We start from the raw sequence: 15892 nt of genomic DNA, 5'->3' as shown, positions 1-15892 counted from the left end.
TTCAAGTAAGACTACATCTCCCAGAATCCTACAGCATTAAAGTCATAACAGCCCCGCCCTCCGAGTCACCAATTCAAGTGCGTCACAATCATCACGCTGACTACACCAATAGGCGCGTTGCTTTCTTCCTGCGGCGGTTCCAGCCAATGGGAAGACTCTTTTGAGACGGCAGCGGCGACGTCTGTTCTGGAAGTGTCGGCGGCGCGGTGCGTGAAGGAGGTGAGCGCATGCGCGCGGTGCCAGTCTTCCCGGTATCCAAGGGCAAAGGGGTGGAGAGGGGAAGGAGCCGGACAGCGGGAGAGGGCTTAGCGGCGGCGCGGCGTGACCGAGTTCTGCCGATCGGATAGCGGAGGAGATGCTGGCGGCGGTGGAGTAGGAGGCGGTTCTGTCCGATCGCGCTGCTCTCAGGTGAATTCTGCATCCCCGGCTGCTCCCGGAAAGGGAAGGCGGGGGTTAGTTGGAAGCGATAGGCGGAGACGGGACCAGGCGAGGGCAGGGCGCTGGGGCTGGTGAATTAGGTTGGGTGGTGTCGAATGGGATGAGGACGCAAGGTAATGTAGCAGACAAGGCAGCCTATTGTAGTGGACGATGTGGTCACAGCAGTGCGTTTTGTTTGGAAGTCTAAGGCGAGCTCTTGTGTTAATGTTAAACACGAGATTCTACGTATGCCAGAAATCCTGACCAGTGCCTACAAAATACTGGAAGAAGACAGCAATTCAAGCAACATCTACGAAGGGAAACAAACCGGTCCTCTAGAAGGGTCTCGGCCTGCAATGCCGACTGTCTATTCATTTCCACAGATACTCAGTTCCTCCAGCATTTTGCTTTGGATTATTAGCATCTGCAGACTTTCTTGTGTTTTAAGATCAAGTTTTGGGCCGAGACCCTTCATCAGGACTGGAAAAGAAGGGGGCAGAAGCCAGAATAAGAAGGTGGGGAGATGGCATGTGATAGGCAAGACTGCGTGAGGGGGGATCTAGGTCTCTGGGTGGCGGGGGGGGGGAATGAAATAAGAAGCTGGGGGGTGTTAGGTGGAAGAAGTAAATGGGTGAAGAAGAAAGAATCTGATTGGAGAGGATAGAGGAGCGTGGAAGGAAGGGAAGGAGGAGGGGAACCAGAAGGAAATGATGGGTGAGTGAGGAGAAGAAGAAGGGATGAGAGAGTAACCAGAATGAGGATCTTAGGAGAGTGATCCCTATGGAAAGTGGGGAGGGAAAGATGCACTTAGTCCTCTGTGATAGTGAAAGAGCAGAGTGCTGCTGTGGGGTGAGTTTAACTGGAGACGCAAGAGACTGCAGATGCTGGAATCTGGAGCAATGGGCAAAGTGATGGAGGAGTTCTAACATCTGCTGTTTCTGGTCTCCTAAGGTGCGCCTTTTGAAGCTTTTGATGGCTCTGGGCTTGTATTTTCTGCAGATTAGAAGAATGAGAGGGGGGATCTCATTCAAGCATACTAAATAATGAAAGGCCTAGATAGAGTGGACATGGAGAGGATGTTTCAAATAGTGGGGGAGTCCTCTAGAGGTTGTAAGGCACAGAAGGATATGGTCCTAGAGTAGATGGGCAGTAAGTTTGGCATGGCTGTGGTAGTCTGTTTCTCTGTCATATGACTCTGTCTCTCAGTGGTTTTTTTCCCACCACAGTGGCAGTGGGCCGTCTATATGCATGGCTGGCGCAGTGAATTGTAGGCAGAGTGCAGCCAGGGGACTGGCAACGTTTGGACTCGGGCGATGGAAACCCAGCAGTGGCGCTCGGATCAGGATCCGAGGGAATGACCGCAGTGCTTATCACAGTTTTGACTATCCGGTCAGGAAACAGAATTCCTCCTCTTGCTGCCAAGTGCAGGTGAGCCAAGGGTACCGCTGAAGTTTTGACTCTCAGATTTGATCACTGCTTGCAGAAGCTTGGTGTGTGTCCATCGAACGGTACAGGCCTTTTGTCCTCTGACCTTTCACCCTGCTCCAAGATCGGACGAACCCCTCCTTCTCACATAGCCCTACATTTTTCCTTCCAATCTATGTGCCTACCTTAAATGTCCCTAATGTATCTTCCTCTCCCACCATCCCGGCAGCGAGATCCACGCATTCAGCACTCTTAGTGTGGGGAGAAAAGGCCTGTCTCTACATTGTCACCCTGTGAGTAAGTCTCTGGCTGTCCACTCTATCTGTCCCTCTTATTGTCTTAAACTTTATACAGCTCTATCAAGTCTCCTCTTACCCTCCTCTACTCCAAGGAGAAAATCCCTAGCTCTCTCAACATTTCCTTTTGATTCAAGATCCATTCTTGAATGTTGACCCAACAGATTGCAAGCTCAAGACCTTCTCCAGAAAATTGAGTGTGTGATCCATGGTGGTGGTAGTGTTGCTGGAGGTTCTACCATTGGAGTAAATTGTTAATGTGAGATGGCAGCTGCCTTTTTGTTTTGTTGATGGATTTCAAAAATTCGGTGTCTTTTCACCAATGCACTGATCTCATCCTCAGATCAGATTCCATCATCTTCTGCCTCTTGTCAACTCCATCTCTCCTTCCAGCTTCTGTCACTGTTTCCACTCTCCCCTCCTGTTCATACTTAACTTGTGTTCTTTATAGTTATTTCTTATTTGTTTATTATTATTTTTTGTATTTGCATATTGGTTGTTTATTTGCCTCTGTCATGTGCAGTTTTTAACTGATTCTATTGTGTTTCATTGTATTCATTGTGAATGCCTGCAAGAAAATAAAACTCAGGGTAGTATACGGCGACAGTTTATATACTTTGATAATAAATTTACTATGAACTTTGAAATGGGCGCTTGTGACATTTACTTTAAACCCATTTTTCAGAGCACCGTGGTGGCTGTAGTTAGCCGTAGCAGGTCTGGTTGAGGTTGGCTGAGTAAATGCAAGAATCGTGCTGAAAGCAGGACTGACCTCAGTGCTGCAGTGGAACACAAAATGATACGGCTGCTGCAAAGATCCAGCAAACCAGTCTCAATCCTGACCTCCGGTGCTATCTGTGTAGAGATTGAATGTTCTCCCTGTGACCACACCATTGTCCCCAAGCTCTGATATGCTGGTTAGCAAGACACTTTAAATTGGCTACTTTAAATTACACCCCCTCCCCCTGTTTGATGGGTAGGTGTGAGAGAATAGCTCACAAGGAAATAAATGGGAATAGGACAAGTGGAAATGTTTGTTTCTTGATGGGCTGAATGGCCTCCTGAAAATGCTCAGTGGATCAAGCAGTGTGTGGAGAAACTGTGGCTGCTTGGGTAATCAGAAAAGTGTTTTGTGTAAACTTTATATTTTCAAAGAACAGGGTGCAGAAGTTCATAAGTAATAAAAGAAAAGGCACACTAAGGGAAAGGAGCGAGTGATTAACACTCCTGGGACATAGTCTGTATGACTCAGCTCTTTCAGAAAGATATCTCATTAATGCATAATGGGGAGTTCAATTTCCTATCAGGGCTGGAAATCTAAAGTTAAAATACACTGCCAGAACCGAGGTCTGTGGAATAAGAAATGGAGTGAATATTTGGGCTTGAATCTTTTGTGGCGACTGGGGAACAAAGATGAGAAAAGGGGTGGTTTGTGCAGTAGGGAGGGACAGAAGATGGAATGAGGTTGGTAGGAAGAACAGACGAGGATTGTGCTGGGGTGGGTGGAACAGAAATGGCAAAAGGAGGTGATAGTGCCGTGAGAAAGGCGAATAATAGGGCAGAAAGAATAATCTAGGGTTAGAGTTACAGCAAATGTTTTGGGAAAGGTATCACTGGATTGGAAAGAGGGCAAAGAAGATTAGTGTGAATGTTGCCAGGACTCAAGGGCTTGAGTTACAGGGAGAGGTTGGGAAGGCTCAGACTTTAATCCTTGGAGTTTCCAGGACTTGGGTGACATAGCGGTGTGTATCATCAGTAGGGTGAATGTGCGCAGTGTTTTCCCAGAAAAGGAATCAAGAACTAGAGGGCATGGAGTTAAGGTGAGAGGAGAAATTTAAGAGGGACCTGAGTTGCAACTTCTTCACACAGAGGGTGGTGTACATATGGAATGAGCTGCTGGGGAAGGCCGCTCCTTCCACGCTTGGATTACCAGCATCTGCAAATTTTCTCGTGCTGCCTGGCCTGCTGAGTTCCTCCAGCGTTTTGTGTATGTTGCTTTGATTTCCTGCATCTGCAGGAGTTGAGATAGGTACATTAACAACATTTAAAAGACATTTGGGTAGCTTATGGGTAAGAAAGATTTAGAAGGATGTGGGACTACCTTAGGTGGCACCTTGATCGGGATGGATGAGGGGCCTGTTTCTGCTCTGTTGGACTCTGACTGAAGGCTGAGAAAATGGGAGTGGTGGCTTGCATGAAGTTTTTGACCTTCAGCGTGAGTCCAAAAGGCACTGAAGGGAAGATTGAAAGATAAGTTGATGCTGTTCGTGTGTCTTGAGCAGTGCAGGAAGCTGAGGTCAGAGGGTAATGTAGAATTGAAACTGTACGATGGGGCGGTGCCTCTCAAGGAGTTTTGGATATAGCTCTGACCCTACCTTACTCTTCAGAAAATATGTCAGCAATTTTCCAATGCTGCTTGAATTCTATTTGCATAAGATTTACATCAAGCATAGTCCTGTTTTTTTTTGGTTCTTCCTTAAAGGACTTTCTCTACTTCCTTCTGCCCAATCCATTTACTGTTGCATACCCTCCTCATTACTACTCACTTGTTGAGAGAACATGGATATCAGGGTAGGCCACTTGGCACCCTCAGCCCATTCGACATTCAGTTCGTAGCTGATTTGTCATATGTCAGGTCATCAGTGGCTAACAAAAATGTATAAATATCGGAGCTCAGTGTTAATTGCCTTTGCAAAAGAGTTCCAAACATGAGCGCTGTTCCTGCGGGAGTACTACTTCACTTGATGAGGGTGCGGAAGAGACTTACCAGGATGCTGCCTGGTTTAGAGTGTTTTCTCTGGAGCGGCAGAGTTTGAGGGGAGATCTAGCAGGTTTATAAGGTTGAGAGGCATTGATGGAGTGGACGGGGAATTTCTCTTTCCCAGGGCTGAAAGCTCTCATACCAGAGGGCATGCATTGAAGATGAGAGGGGGTAGGTTCAAGGGGAATGTGAGGGGTAAGTGTTTTTTTTTTAAACTCCGTTGTCAATGCCTGGAAAGCACTGCCTGGTATGATGGTAGAGGCCAATACATTAGAGGCTTTTCAGAGATGTTTCGATAGGCACGTGAATGTGAGGAAGATGGAGGGATATGGACATGGTGTAGGTAGGAGGGACTGATGTTTCAATGTTTCTGATTTGCTTTTTAGCTGGTTCGGCACAGTATTGTGGGCTGAAGGCATGTTCCTGTGCTCTATGCTCTAATCCTGATCCAAGGTTCTTCACCAGGAGATACACCTCCTCTTCACTTACTGTATCAATTCAATCAAATCACATCACATTGGTGAATGTGTAATCTTTGGAACGTCATAATTTCAGTTGCTGGAAAAACAAAGGAGCTATTAAATAGGGCTCCTGTGTTTTCTTCATCCTTCCCACAGGAAAGTTCCAATCTTCCAATAAACTGTCTACAGTGGGAAGATTGGACTTGGGAGATCTCCAAGTGTTAGGACCACATGCGGATGCCCGTAATTCTGCTTATTAGTTTTTCTGAAAGGGTCCCTTGCTTTGTAGACTTTTGGGATTGTTTTCTGGCATACGGTGAGTGAATTTGGTTAATTCTGATTTCACTGGCTTCCTGAAACATCCAGAGCTGAGGTGACAATTGTTCAATTTGATCCTAAAGACATTTCAAATGTTGTAAACTCCTAAACAACGTAGTTCATAAAATATCCCCCTTTCTGTTTCTGTACTGGCCACAACATTTTTGTGTGGGTTTTGTCTGTTCACAGGTTAGGAATGGGAGAGTTGATGTAGGTGGATCTTCTATTATCTATGCAGTGGCATCTGACTTGTTCAACTAATCAGGTTATTTCTTCTTGAATCTGCTGTGTGTGCTCCACATTGCATCTCGACTACCTGTGGGTGTGTTGCCATGTGCCCATTCATCACTCTGAATGTAATGTCCCCCGAGTTTCTAAGCATTCTTTGAGATGATGTTCATTAGTATACTAGCATTGGAAACCTTTCTAATAGATTTCAGCTTGGAGATATTAAACAACTGATGGAACGTTCATTGGCTGTGTGCAACTGGGAACATGCTTTGAGCTAGTCAGGGCTTGTTAGTTGATATCCATGTGAGAGCTTTTTTTTTTGTGTTTGTTCGATATTTTCATGGCTTTTTTTTTCCCCAAACTGACGAATTTCAGGTTCATTGAATTGACTTTAGATTGAGTTGAAGTGGTGACATCGGGTTGCTCGTTCCTGAACCCTTTTGATAAACATTATTCATTTATACCCTTTCAATGCGGCTTGCGTGTAGTAGCTTCAGAATTGTCAGCTGTAAGTAAAAGTGGGTAAGTCAATGAAACTCTGCTTCAAGTTACTAATTAAGCATGAGTTTGTGTTAAAAGGTTATATTGTCCATTATATCAGAGTAATTGATTCTAGATCAGTGGAAAATTGAGAAGCCATTACTTGTAAATTTCAGTTTCTTTGAAGTGATATTTGTTTTGATTGCTACTAAAAGGTAACTCTGACTTTCATACAGACTTAAATGATGTGATGGTCAAACGTGGAGCTTGCAATCTGATGGAATGGCTAAGATAAATACAGCCATGTTTACTATCATCCTTTGCAATATCTCGTGATTTTTTTAATATAATTGAACAGGGAATTGGTATGTGAAGCCAGTTCAACTTGGCAGGTAAATTTTGTAAAGCTAATCAAAGTCTTTTCTCTACCTCATTAAAGCTATCTCATTTGCTTCTGCAGAAGTTCGAGATGTGTCGTGGCAGATTCTTTCGGCATATCAGTACCACCTCATGGACCACGCCTGTTTGCGTGTGGCACCAAAACAAAAGGCAGATCGGCGTGGAGACTTACACGGCAGCAGACCGCAGTCCGAGCCTTGTGGCGTGCGACGTGCCTTACTCGCAGTTCTCTCCCAGTGGTTCTTTGCAGAGCGCTTGCATTCAAGGGGCACCTGCAGGTGATGTGCATCTGCAGTCCCTCATCTATACCCCAGATCAGAAGATCGGCATGCAGATGATCATCCGTGGCCAGGGCAGGGAGCAGGCAGCCCTTGTGGAGAGGCTGTGTGTACGTATGGAGCAATTGGCAGTCTCCAGAGTAGAGCGTGAGCCCTGTGAGCTGGTGGAAGGGCTTGGTGCCAAGCAAGAAAGAGCTCTTCTGCTGTCTCAGCTTCTGAATTCAATCACCACAGTTGATGGGCGCAGCTCAGACGACATTGTGGTAGAACATGACTCCAAGTCCCACTTCCCTGTGAGAGAGCTGGCGGCTGAGGCCATCCCTGAGACACTGGCGGGGCGATTTGCAGGGGCAGAGGTGCCCTCTGTAGGCAGGCCAGATTCCAAGAAACAGCAGCCCCAGGACACAGTGCTGAGCCTCTGGGACATGAATGAGGGGCACCTGGACTCTTTCCGGACTCTGTTTGACAGTGAGTGCCTTGCAGGCCTCCAACGTCTAACTGCGACCGCGTCTCAGCTGCAGGAGCTTGCTTTTCGCAGAGCAGGAGAGCTGAAGAAGACAAACCCGCAGAAGGGAGAGCCCAGTATGGAGGAGCATCTTGCTGTGCTTTACGAAAAGCTGAGGTTGGAGGTAAAGAAACTCTTTTAATCGAACCTTGCACGTGGGTTTGTACTAGTTGTAGATTGGTAAATATACCAATACACTTGCAATATCGTGCTCTAGTGGCAGAACAAATCCAAAATCAAAACAAACCAATTGCTGCTGGGCTGCCTGTGACTACCACAGTCTTGACGCACCCTCAGGTCCAAAAGAAACGATTGCTCCAAAGAGTCGAATCCTTTATTCCATTCAGTTAGCAGACACACAATCCCGAAGCGATACGGTGGTTAGCAAAGGTGTGACCTCTGCTGGTCCCAAGCTACAAAATGCCACGAAATGATCAAGAATACGTAACTTATTCCCTTTGCTTTTACCACACCCCAACTCATATGACTAGTTCACATAATAAACATACCAAGTGTGCAACACAGAATATAAAGCAGAATGAGACTAGATACATGGCTCCTACACTTGCATTTAATGTAGTATACCATTTACCAAATATCAGACAAAATTCAGTAGATGAGAGGTAAGTTTTAAACAGTTTATTGAAAGCAGTGACGTAGAGGGGTTTGGACAGAGAATTTGTTGTTTAGAGCATTGACAATATACTCAGCATTTGGGGTCGGGGAGGAGATCAGAATGTTTATCGGTATAGACCGCTCGGGGAATTATTGAACTAGGAACAGGTTACAAATGGGGAGAAACGAGGCCTGCTTTCAGTCAGGGTATAAGATAGTGCTACTGTCCTTGTGTGTTCATTATGACACAGGTCTAAACCAAGAGCAACTCCAATTTATATTATAGTGTGGAGATGGTTTCTGAGCTACAGGGATATGCAAGTTAGAATAAAAGTCTATAAAGATCTGTCGAAATGCCTCCTAAATGTAGTGATTGTACCCGTCCATCACCTCTAGCACATATTCCAGATACCAATTAATTTTTTGTATGTATTTCCCCGTCAGATCTCCATTTAACCCCCTCACCTCCCACCTGCATCCTCAGGACTTAGAGACACCTACGATATGAAGGGTGGTGGGGTTGCGATAAGTCTCTTCCAAAGGAGGTGTAAGGCACTCCTTCCCTCTGCTAGCCTGTAGTCACCCTTGGGCAAGTTGTAGCACCAGCTTAGCCCCCTCTCTCCCTCTCTCCAAACACCCTCCCACCCCGGTCCGATCAGGGTCATGTGAAGCCATGGAGCAGCTGGTGGATGGCTGTATGAGCAGCTGGTGCATATCACAAGTCCTAATTCTGCAACCACTGACGCAAGGCAGACAATCTCTGAAAAGTATTGATGATGGCTGGGGTCACCCGTCTTTTAAAGATACTGCTCAGAAGATGGCAATGTCAAGCCATTTTCTGTAGAAAAATTTGTGAAGGACAGTCAAGGTCACCATGGTCACCTACGTCATACAACATGGCACATAATGACAACCATGTGAAGCAGACACTGACTCTACCCTATCCATGCCTCTCGTAACTTTATACAGAATATCTTCATTGTGCCACCTCTCAGTCTTTGCTTTGTGATGACCCACATAGGAGAATAATTTGGTGACATTTCCTCTCTAGGTTCAAGAATCAGCATCTGAATGAACTAATGGAAGACGTCAGACAATCCATTCTATAATATAGTTGCAAAACGCTGTAGTTTGTCCTGTTTTCCATTTCATTGAACTGCTTTGTAGTGACAGCTCACAAATGAGTCACCTGATACTGCTATTATAGGGGCCTCCTGTCCTGGTTTTATAAAACCATAAGATAAAGAAGCAGAATTAGGCCATTTGGCCCATCGCGCCTGCTCTGCCAGTTCGTCATGGCTGATCCAGTTTTCCTCTCAGCTCCATTCTCCTGCTTTCACCCTGTATCCTTTCACGCCCTGACCAATTGCAAGTCTATCAACCTCTGCCTTAAATATACAGTTGCCTGTGGCAAAGACTTCCACAGGTCACCACTCTGTGGCTAAAGAAATTCTTCTTAATCTCAGTTCTAAAAATCATCCCTCTATTCTGAGGCATTGTCCTCTGGTCTTGTACTCTCCCACCATAGGAAACATCCTCTCCACATCTACTCTATCAGGACCTTTCACCATTTGATAAGGTTTCAATGAGGTCACCCCTCATTCTTCTGAATTCTAGTGAATAGAGGCCCAGAGCCATCAAACTGTCATCTTATGACAAGGCATTCAAACCTGGAACCTCCTTTGAACTCTGTCCAGTTTCAGCACATCCTTTCTAGGATAAGGGGCCCAAAACTGCTCACAATACTCCAAGTGAGGCCTCACCAGTACTTTTATAAAGTCTCTACATTATATCCTTGCTTTCATGTTCTAGTCCTCTTGAAATGAATGCTAACATTGGATTTGCCTTCCTCACCACAGACTCAACCTGCAAATAACCTTTAGGGGGTGCTCCCAAGTCCCCTTGCACCTCAGTTTTCATTTTCTCTCTGTTTCGAAAATAGTTAACCCTGTCATTCCTTCTACCACTCACTTCTGGATACTGTATTCCATTTGCCACTTCTTTGCCCCTTCTCCTAATTTGTCCTTCTGCAGCCTCTCTACTTCCTCAAAGCTATCTGCCCCTCCACCTATTTTCATATCATCTGCAAACTTTGCACCAAAGCCATCAATTCCTTCATCCAAATCACTGACATGTAATGCAAAAAGAAATGGTCCCAACACAGACCCTGTGGAACACCACTAGTCACCAAAAAACCTTTATTCCTACGCTTTGCTGCCTGCCAATCAGCCATTGTTTTACCCATGCTAGAATCCCGCCTGTAATACCATGGGCTATGCCTTATCAGCGTATTCTCATTCATTCTCTGGTTGCCCTTGAAGGTAAGGGTGCAGTTCACTTACCAAAGAGCCCTTTGAAAACTGATCGAGATGCTGGAGTGTTGGATTCGTACCTTGCACAAAAGGAGATTGTTGTAGTTGTTGGAGATCATTCATGCTAAGACTGCAACAGTGCAAACTCACCACCACCACCTTGCTGTTGAATTCAGAGTCTGTAGTAAATGTTCCCTTTCGTATTGGCACCCACATTCTGAAGATAAATTTAAAAACAAATCTGATTCTGACTTCCAACATTTTCACTTTTTTCAATGTTAATTTTGATCTACAGCTTTTACACCTGATTTGAGGGTTTCCTTTGTATAAAGATCCAAGTGTTCTGGATATAATGTCAAGGTTATGCCCTTGCTCTGGGTTCTCACCACCAGATTTTTCTCTATTAGTCCTATGTGGGTTTCCTCCGGGTGCTCCGGTTTCCGTAAACATTCCAAAGGGTTAGTAAGTTGCAGGCGTGCTGTGTTGGCGCCGGAGGTGTGCGGACTCTTGCAGGCTGTCCCCCAGCACACCCTCTCACTCTGTTAGTCATTGACACAAATAATAGACATCAAAACATATGATGAAATGTATGTGGCAAATCTCTATCAATCTCTAAAATCATCCTGGCGTGAATAAACTGTTGTGCCAAGCTGTCAGACCTGAACTGAGCCCTAATGTTCTGTTGCAATGTGTTCCCTTGCTGAAGGAACACAGGCATGTGTGCGCACAGAACTTCAGTCTCATTTGGTAGCCAGGTTTCAATACATCTTGTCAACTGAAACCTTATTTGGCGCACTCTTTCGCCATCTGACGCAACTGACCTCTTAATTTAACCTTCGAGAACAATGCATCCTTCCTGAGGTGCAGTCTCCCAGAAGGCCTAACTAAAGCTTAGTTTAGTTATAACTTCTAGTAGTTTACATTCCAGCCTTCTCAGGTGATTAAATCTTAGCTTTATTTGTCACATGACATCAAAATATAGAGTGGAATACATCAGTTGTTTCAAATACACCCTATCCTCGTTATAGGCGAAGGATACGTTCCTCGAAGTTGACGCATAATGTGAATAATTATTTAAATGGAGAAAATAGGGATGCGTTCCAGAGGGCTTCCTAAATGTTTTATCTGTAACTTATTCACATTTTTATACCAATACGACACAAAAGCAGTACTACAGGACAACGTTTGTATTATATTTAATCAATTTAAGGTAATATTCAATGTAATACATTATAGAAAGTTATCATCCTCTGGTGTACAGTACTCACCAACAGTGGCAGGTGTGTTCGCTCTGGGAGATGAGTGGTTGTTGTGGTCTCGGGCAGCTTTACATGGATAAGGGGGATGGTTGTGGTCGTCAGGATAATATCAAGCACAGCAAGGGGTGAAGGAAGACTCACAAACTCTTAGAACTGCCGGCAGCAGCAGATTACAACGATTTGCATAAAGTGGTGAGGGTTGTTTGCTTGGCAGCATTTTGTTTTTTAGCATAAATTTGCTTGTAGGGAAGAAGGGTTGACGGCAGGGAACGACTGAAATGCTGACTCCATTCTAAACGTGGGTCCATGTCCATCGCCATTTGTGCCAAGTGTTCCGACTTCTACCATTCCCTCACTCCCTGTTGGTAAACTCCCGGGATTTTCAAAATCATCTGCTGTTTGCAGCATCTGAGAGATAATTCGCGGTAAAAAAAAGTACGTATGCCTGGAATGTGGATTACACCTTGGTCAAGTGGTTGAATCAGCGATGTTGTGTTAGGCGGCAGGAAACGCACTGTTACGTTAGGATGAATGCTGTCCAAATGTTTAGGATGGGTTGGCGCATTGTCAAGCAATAAAAGAACTTTAAAGGCAGGATTCTGTTCCCGGCAGTAGCGTCCCACGGCTGTGTTACCTTCAGCTGATGCCGCACTGTTTATAATTTCCAACTTTTTTCAAGTGTTAAAGTGGTTCTCTGCTGCTCGGCCGACGGCCCAAGACATGATATCGGATGCTTAGGAGGCATAATTGAATATTTCAAGCACAAAATCACTGCACCGTAGGTAAAACCAACAAAAGTTTAAGATCGCACATCCACACCTTGCCAAAACCAATGCGAGAGTGGCGGGAGAGAGATTGTGAGGCGCGCGCATGTGACTTGTATTGGCGGGAAGGCAGTGCTCCTTGCATAACTGTGAATTTTGGATGCATATAATGAGACGTTGGTAGAAATAGGTTCCTCGCATAACTGAATCCGCGTAGTCTGAAGACGCATATAACGAGGATAGGGTGTAAAATCAGTGTCGATTGTGCTGGGCAGTTGCAAGTGTGTGCGCACTTTCAGTGCCAACCTAGCATGTCCACAGCTTACTAACCCTAACCCATACGTCTTTAGAATGTGGGAGGAAAGTAAAACATCTGGAGAAACCCACGCAGCGATAGGGAGAACATAAAAACTCCTTACAGACAGAGGCAGAAATAAAACCCCATCTTGCAGTCGACTCTGCCTTTCCACTCTCTTTGTGGAACGTGAGGCCGTTTGTTGGTCAGGATTGACCATGGATGTTGCGATACAGCTGTCTGTGCTGTGCAAGCCAAGGCTGTATGATATTGACAGCAAGCTGTCACCGTGTAGCAGGCTTCCCCCGCCCCCCAACCTGATAAATCGAAAGGAATGGCAGAGACCAATACAGCTGTCTCGCACGAGCTGTCACCATGTAGCAGGCTCCCTCTGCCCCCCGACCTGATAAATCCAAAGGAATGGCAGAGACCGATACAGCTGTCTCGCACGAGCTGTTGGCGCGGAATTTTCCTTGGAGTTTCCTCCTCCAGCCTTCTCCATGAGTGGGCATGGCTACAAGGCCGTGCAGGTTTGAGATCAGAGTTTTCTTTTTCCTATATGTGTTACCAACCATGGCCCCAGCTGCTCTCAGTGACTGCTTTTAAGGTGCCAGTAACCAGCCTTTGCCCCTTTTCCTGTCAGTAGGAACTGTTCTGTTGGGCTTAGTAACTAAGTCACATGTGAAGGCCAGGAGCTGGAATTGGATATCAGAGGCTATTTGAGACGCAAGGCACTTGTTAGGGAGTGAGAGCTTATCCCCACTGCCATTCCGGACTATAACAGTGTTAAGGAACCTATATGGAATATAAAGACCTATATTCCACTACATAAACACAGTCTTAATGAAGAGTCTTAGCTTAAAACATTGACTGTTTATTCATTTCCATAAATGCTGTCTGACCTGCTGAGTTCCTCCAGCATTTGGTATTATCTATGTTCCAATGTTCTTCAAGTAACTTTTTTATTTCTTTCAAGTGAGGGTTATTGTAGGAATGATTGTATGGTTGTAAGGGTGTGAGCTTTGACCTTGCGCATGGTCTGTTCACATCAGTGCAGATCTGTTCTCTCTGTAGAGTGTGATACAACTTTGTCACTGGTGGTTCTGTTGCAGATATACAATAGCAGTTCATCCATCTGTTTTATTTTAATAGCAGGAGGACTTCTATCTTTTCTTAAATGGAGACTTAGAGGCTTTGCACTATATCTGCATTCACACTTTCCAATATGCTACAACAGCAGCTACATTTGAAAAGACTGTCAATAGTTTCCTGAATGCTGTGGAAGCCACTGTTGAGTGCTTGTTCCCACTGGGGAAATTTCTGGTTAGGAAACAGTTGTGATCTCAACTGGAGAAATGAAAGCAAAACTGCTTAGGGTGAGAGGGTCTGAGAGCAGGTTGTCCCTATCTGCAGGACCTATGGTAAGTGGTGACTTAACTGTCTTTAGAACCTTCCACAACCACCTCCTTGAATCTAATGGAGCACAGTCGGTATTTCAATGCAGTAAAGCAGCCATCAATCTGTGCACAGCAAGATTCCACAAGGTAATAACCAGATGAACCCTTTTCCATGAAATTGGTTGAGTTAAATATTTGCTGCCTTGTGGGACAGTATTCCTCTGATCCAAGTAAATCTCATGACAAGATTTTGGAGAGAAGGATCAGTGCTCCCTCTGTGTTTCTATATTTCCCTCTCTGTTTTGTATTTGTATGCTTAAGTGGGAGAGCTTGAATCCATGACCATTTGAGCATGTGCCATTGAATCACAACTGATGGAGATTTCTTGTTAAAATATGGAATTTTGGAACTTGGGTACCAAATCTCAATAATCTGTCCCACTACTGTCTTTGGCTGTGCCAGACTGCAGGACTTCCCAGATTCTGACTGCCTACCCAATCTATGCCTCAAGTTTTATAAGCTTCTGTCAGCTCTCCCCTCAGTCTTTGTTGCACAAGTTTTGTTTGACCTTTCCTTGTAATTCATTGCCTCTAGTCCAGGCAGCATTCTGGTAAACTTCTTTCTAAAGCCTCTACATCCTTCCTGTAATTGGGCAATCAGAATTGCACAGGATGCACTGAGTATGACCTCAGCAAAGTCCTATACAACTGCAACATGACTTCCTGACCTTTGTACTTAATGCCCTGACCAGTGAAGGCAAGCGTGTTAGCATACCATCCTGCTTTACCACCACATTCACTTGATTGATTATTTTTAGTGATAGATAGGTTTTGGATCACAAGATCATTATTGATGTCCTGAAGAAGGGTCTCTGCCCAAAATGTCGACTCTTTACTCTTTTCTCTAGATACTGCCTGATCTACTGAGTTCCTCCAGCATTTTGTATTAGTTGCTTTGGATTTCCAGCATCTGCAGATATTCTCGTGTTTGTCATTATTGATGTTACTGCTTTTAATACCCCAAAACATTAACTGGGGCCTTGATGAGGACAATGGAAAATAGGAGTTGTGCTATAATCAGTATCGGCATGAGCAAAGCTACGTTGCATGTCCTCTTGGTATAGGACTCAATCTTGCTGCTCTGTGCCAAGATGCAGTGTTAAAACAGGCTTGTGCTAAATTTAAGTTTTGAGGAATGCTTTCTGAATGTTCCCATACAAGAATTCAGGTGACTTTTTGCAACATGTGCTGAACAGGTTCCGATTTTACGGATGTCCATAGGTCGATATTGTCTGTAAGTCATAAAACACATTAAAATCACTCTGGTAACTGCACTAAGTATTGTACTGAATGACTTTGAAAGCACATAAAACTGATGTGAAAGAATTACTAAAAGTAAGAGAGATGGGATGAAAACTCATTCTGTTCTTCCTAGGAATGCATGTCGGACCTCTGAATTTAATATGGGAGTTCGTTCATATGTGGATTAGTTCATAGGTTGGCAAGTGTGTCTTTAAGTTGGGCATTCTTAATCAGGGGTTGCCTGCATAAACCTCTCTAAGTTTGAGCTCATCGGAAGCTTTGTCATCCATATTCCAGCAGGCACCAAGTTGGGTTTGTTTGTCTACCTGAACCCTTCACTCTGGCTGTGGTTTACTTGATATTTACAAGTTCTCACCT

General features: G+C 44.7%; 1 protein-coding gene across 2 annotated transcripts in view; it reads left to right on the top strand.

The window, feature by feature from the left end:
* The first annotated feature begins 243 nt into the window (after nucleotides 1-243).
* c5h6orf136 (chromosome 5 C6orf136 homolog) overlaps nucleotides 244-15892 on the top strand; it is a 38027-nt gene continuing 22378 nt past the window's right edge. Inside the window, exons 1-3 of one of the 2 annotated variants that reach the window (XM_063048121.1) lie at nucleotides 244-408; nucleotides 1644-1845; nucleotides 6850-7695. In XM_063048121.1, coding sequence (XP_062904191.1) covers nucleotides 1666-1845; nucleotides 6850-7695 — 1026 coding nt within the window. In that variant the 5' untranslated portion in view covers nucleotides 244-408; nucleotides 1644-1665. Of the gene's footprint in view, nucleotides 409-460; nucleotides 933-1643; nucleotides 1846-6849; nucleotides 7696-15892 lie in introns of those variants that run through there. The other variant, XM_063048122.1, reaches the window with a different exon arrangement.

This window comes from Mobula hypostoma, chromosome 5 (assembly GCF_963921235.1).
Source record: "Mobula hypostoma chromosome 5, sMobHyp1.1, whole genome shotgun sequence".
NCBI classification, from domain to species: domain Eukaryota; kingdom Metazoa; phylum Chordata; class Chondrichthyes; order Myliobatiformes; family Myliobatidae; genus Mobula; species Mobula hypostoma.
Note: the sequence above shows the minus strand (reverse complement) of the source record. Positions and strands in the feature narration are given on the sequence as shown.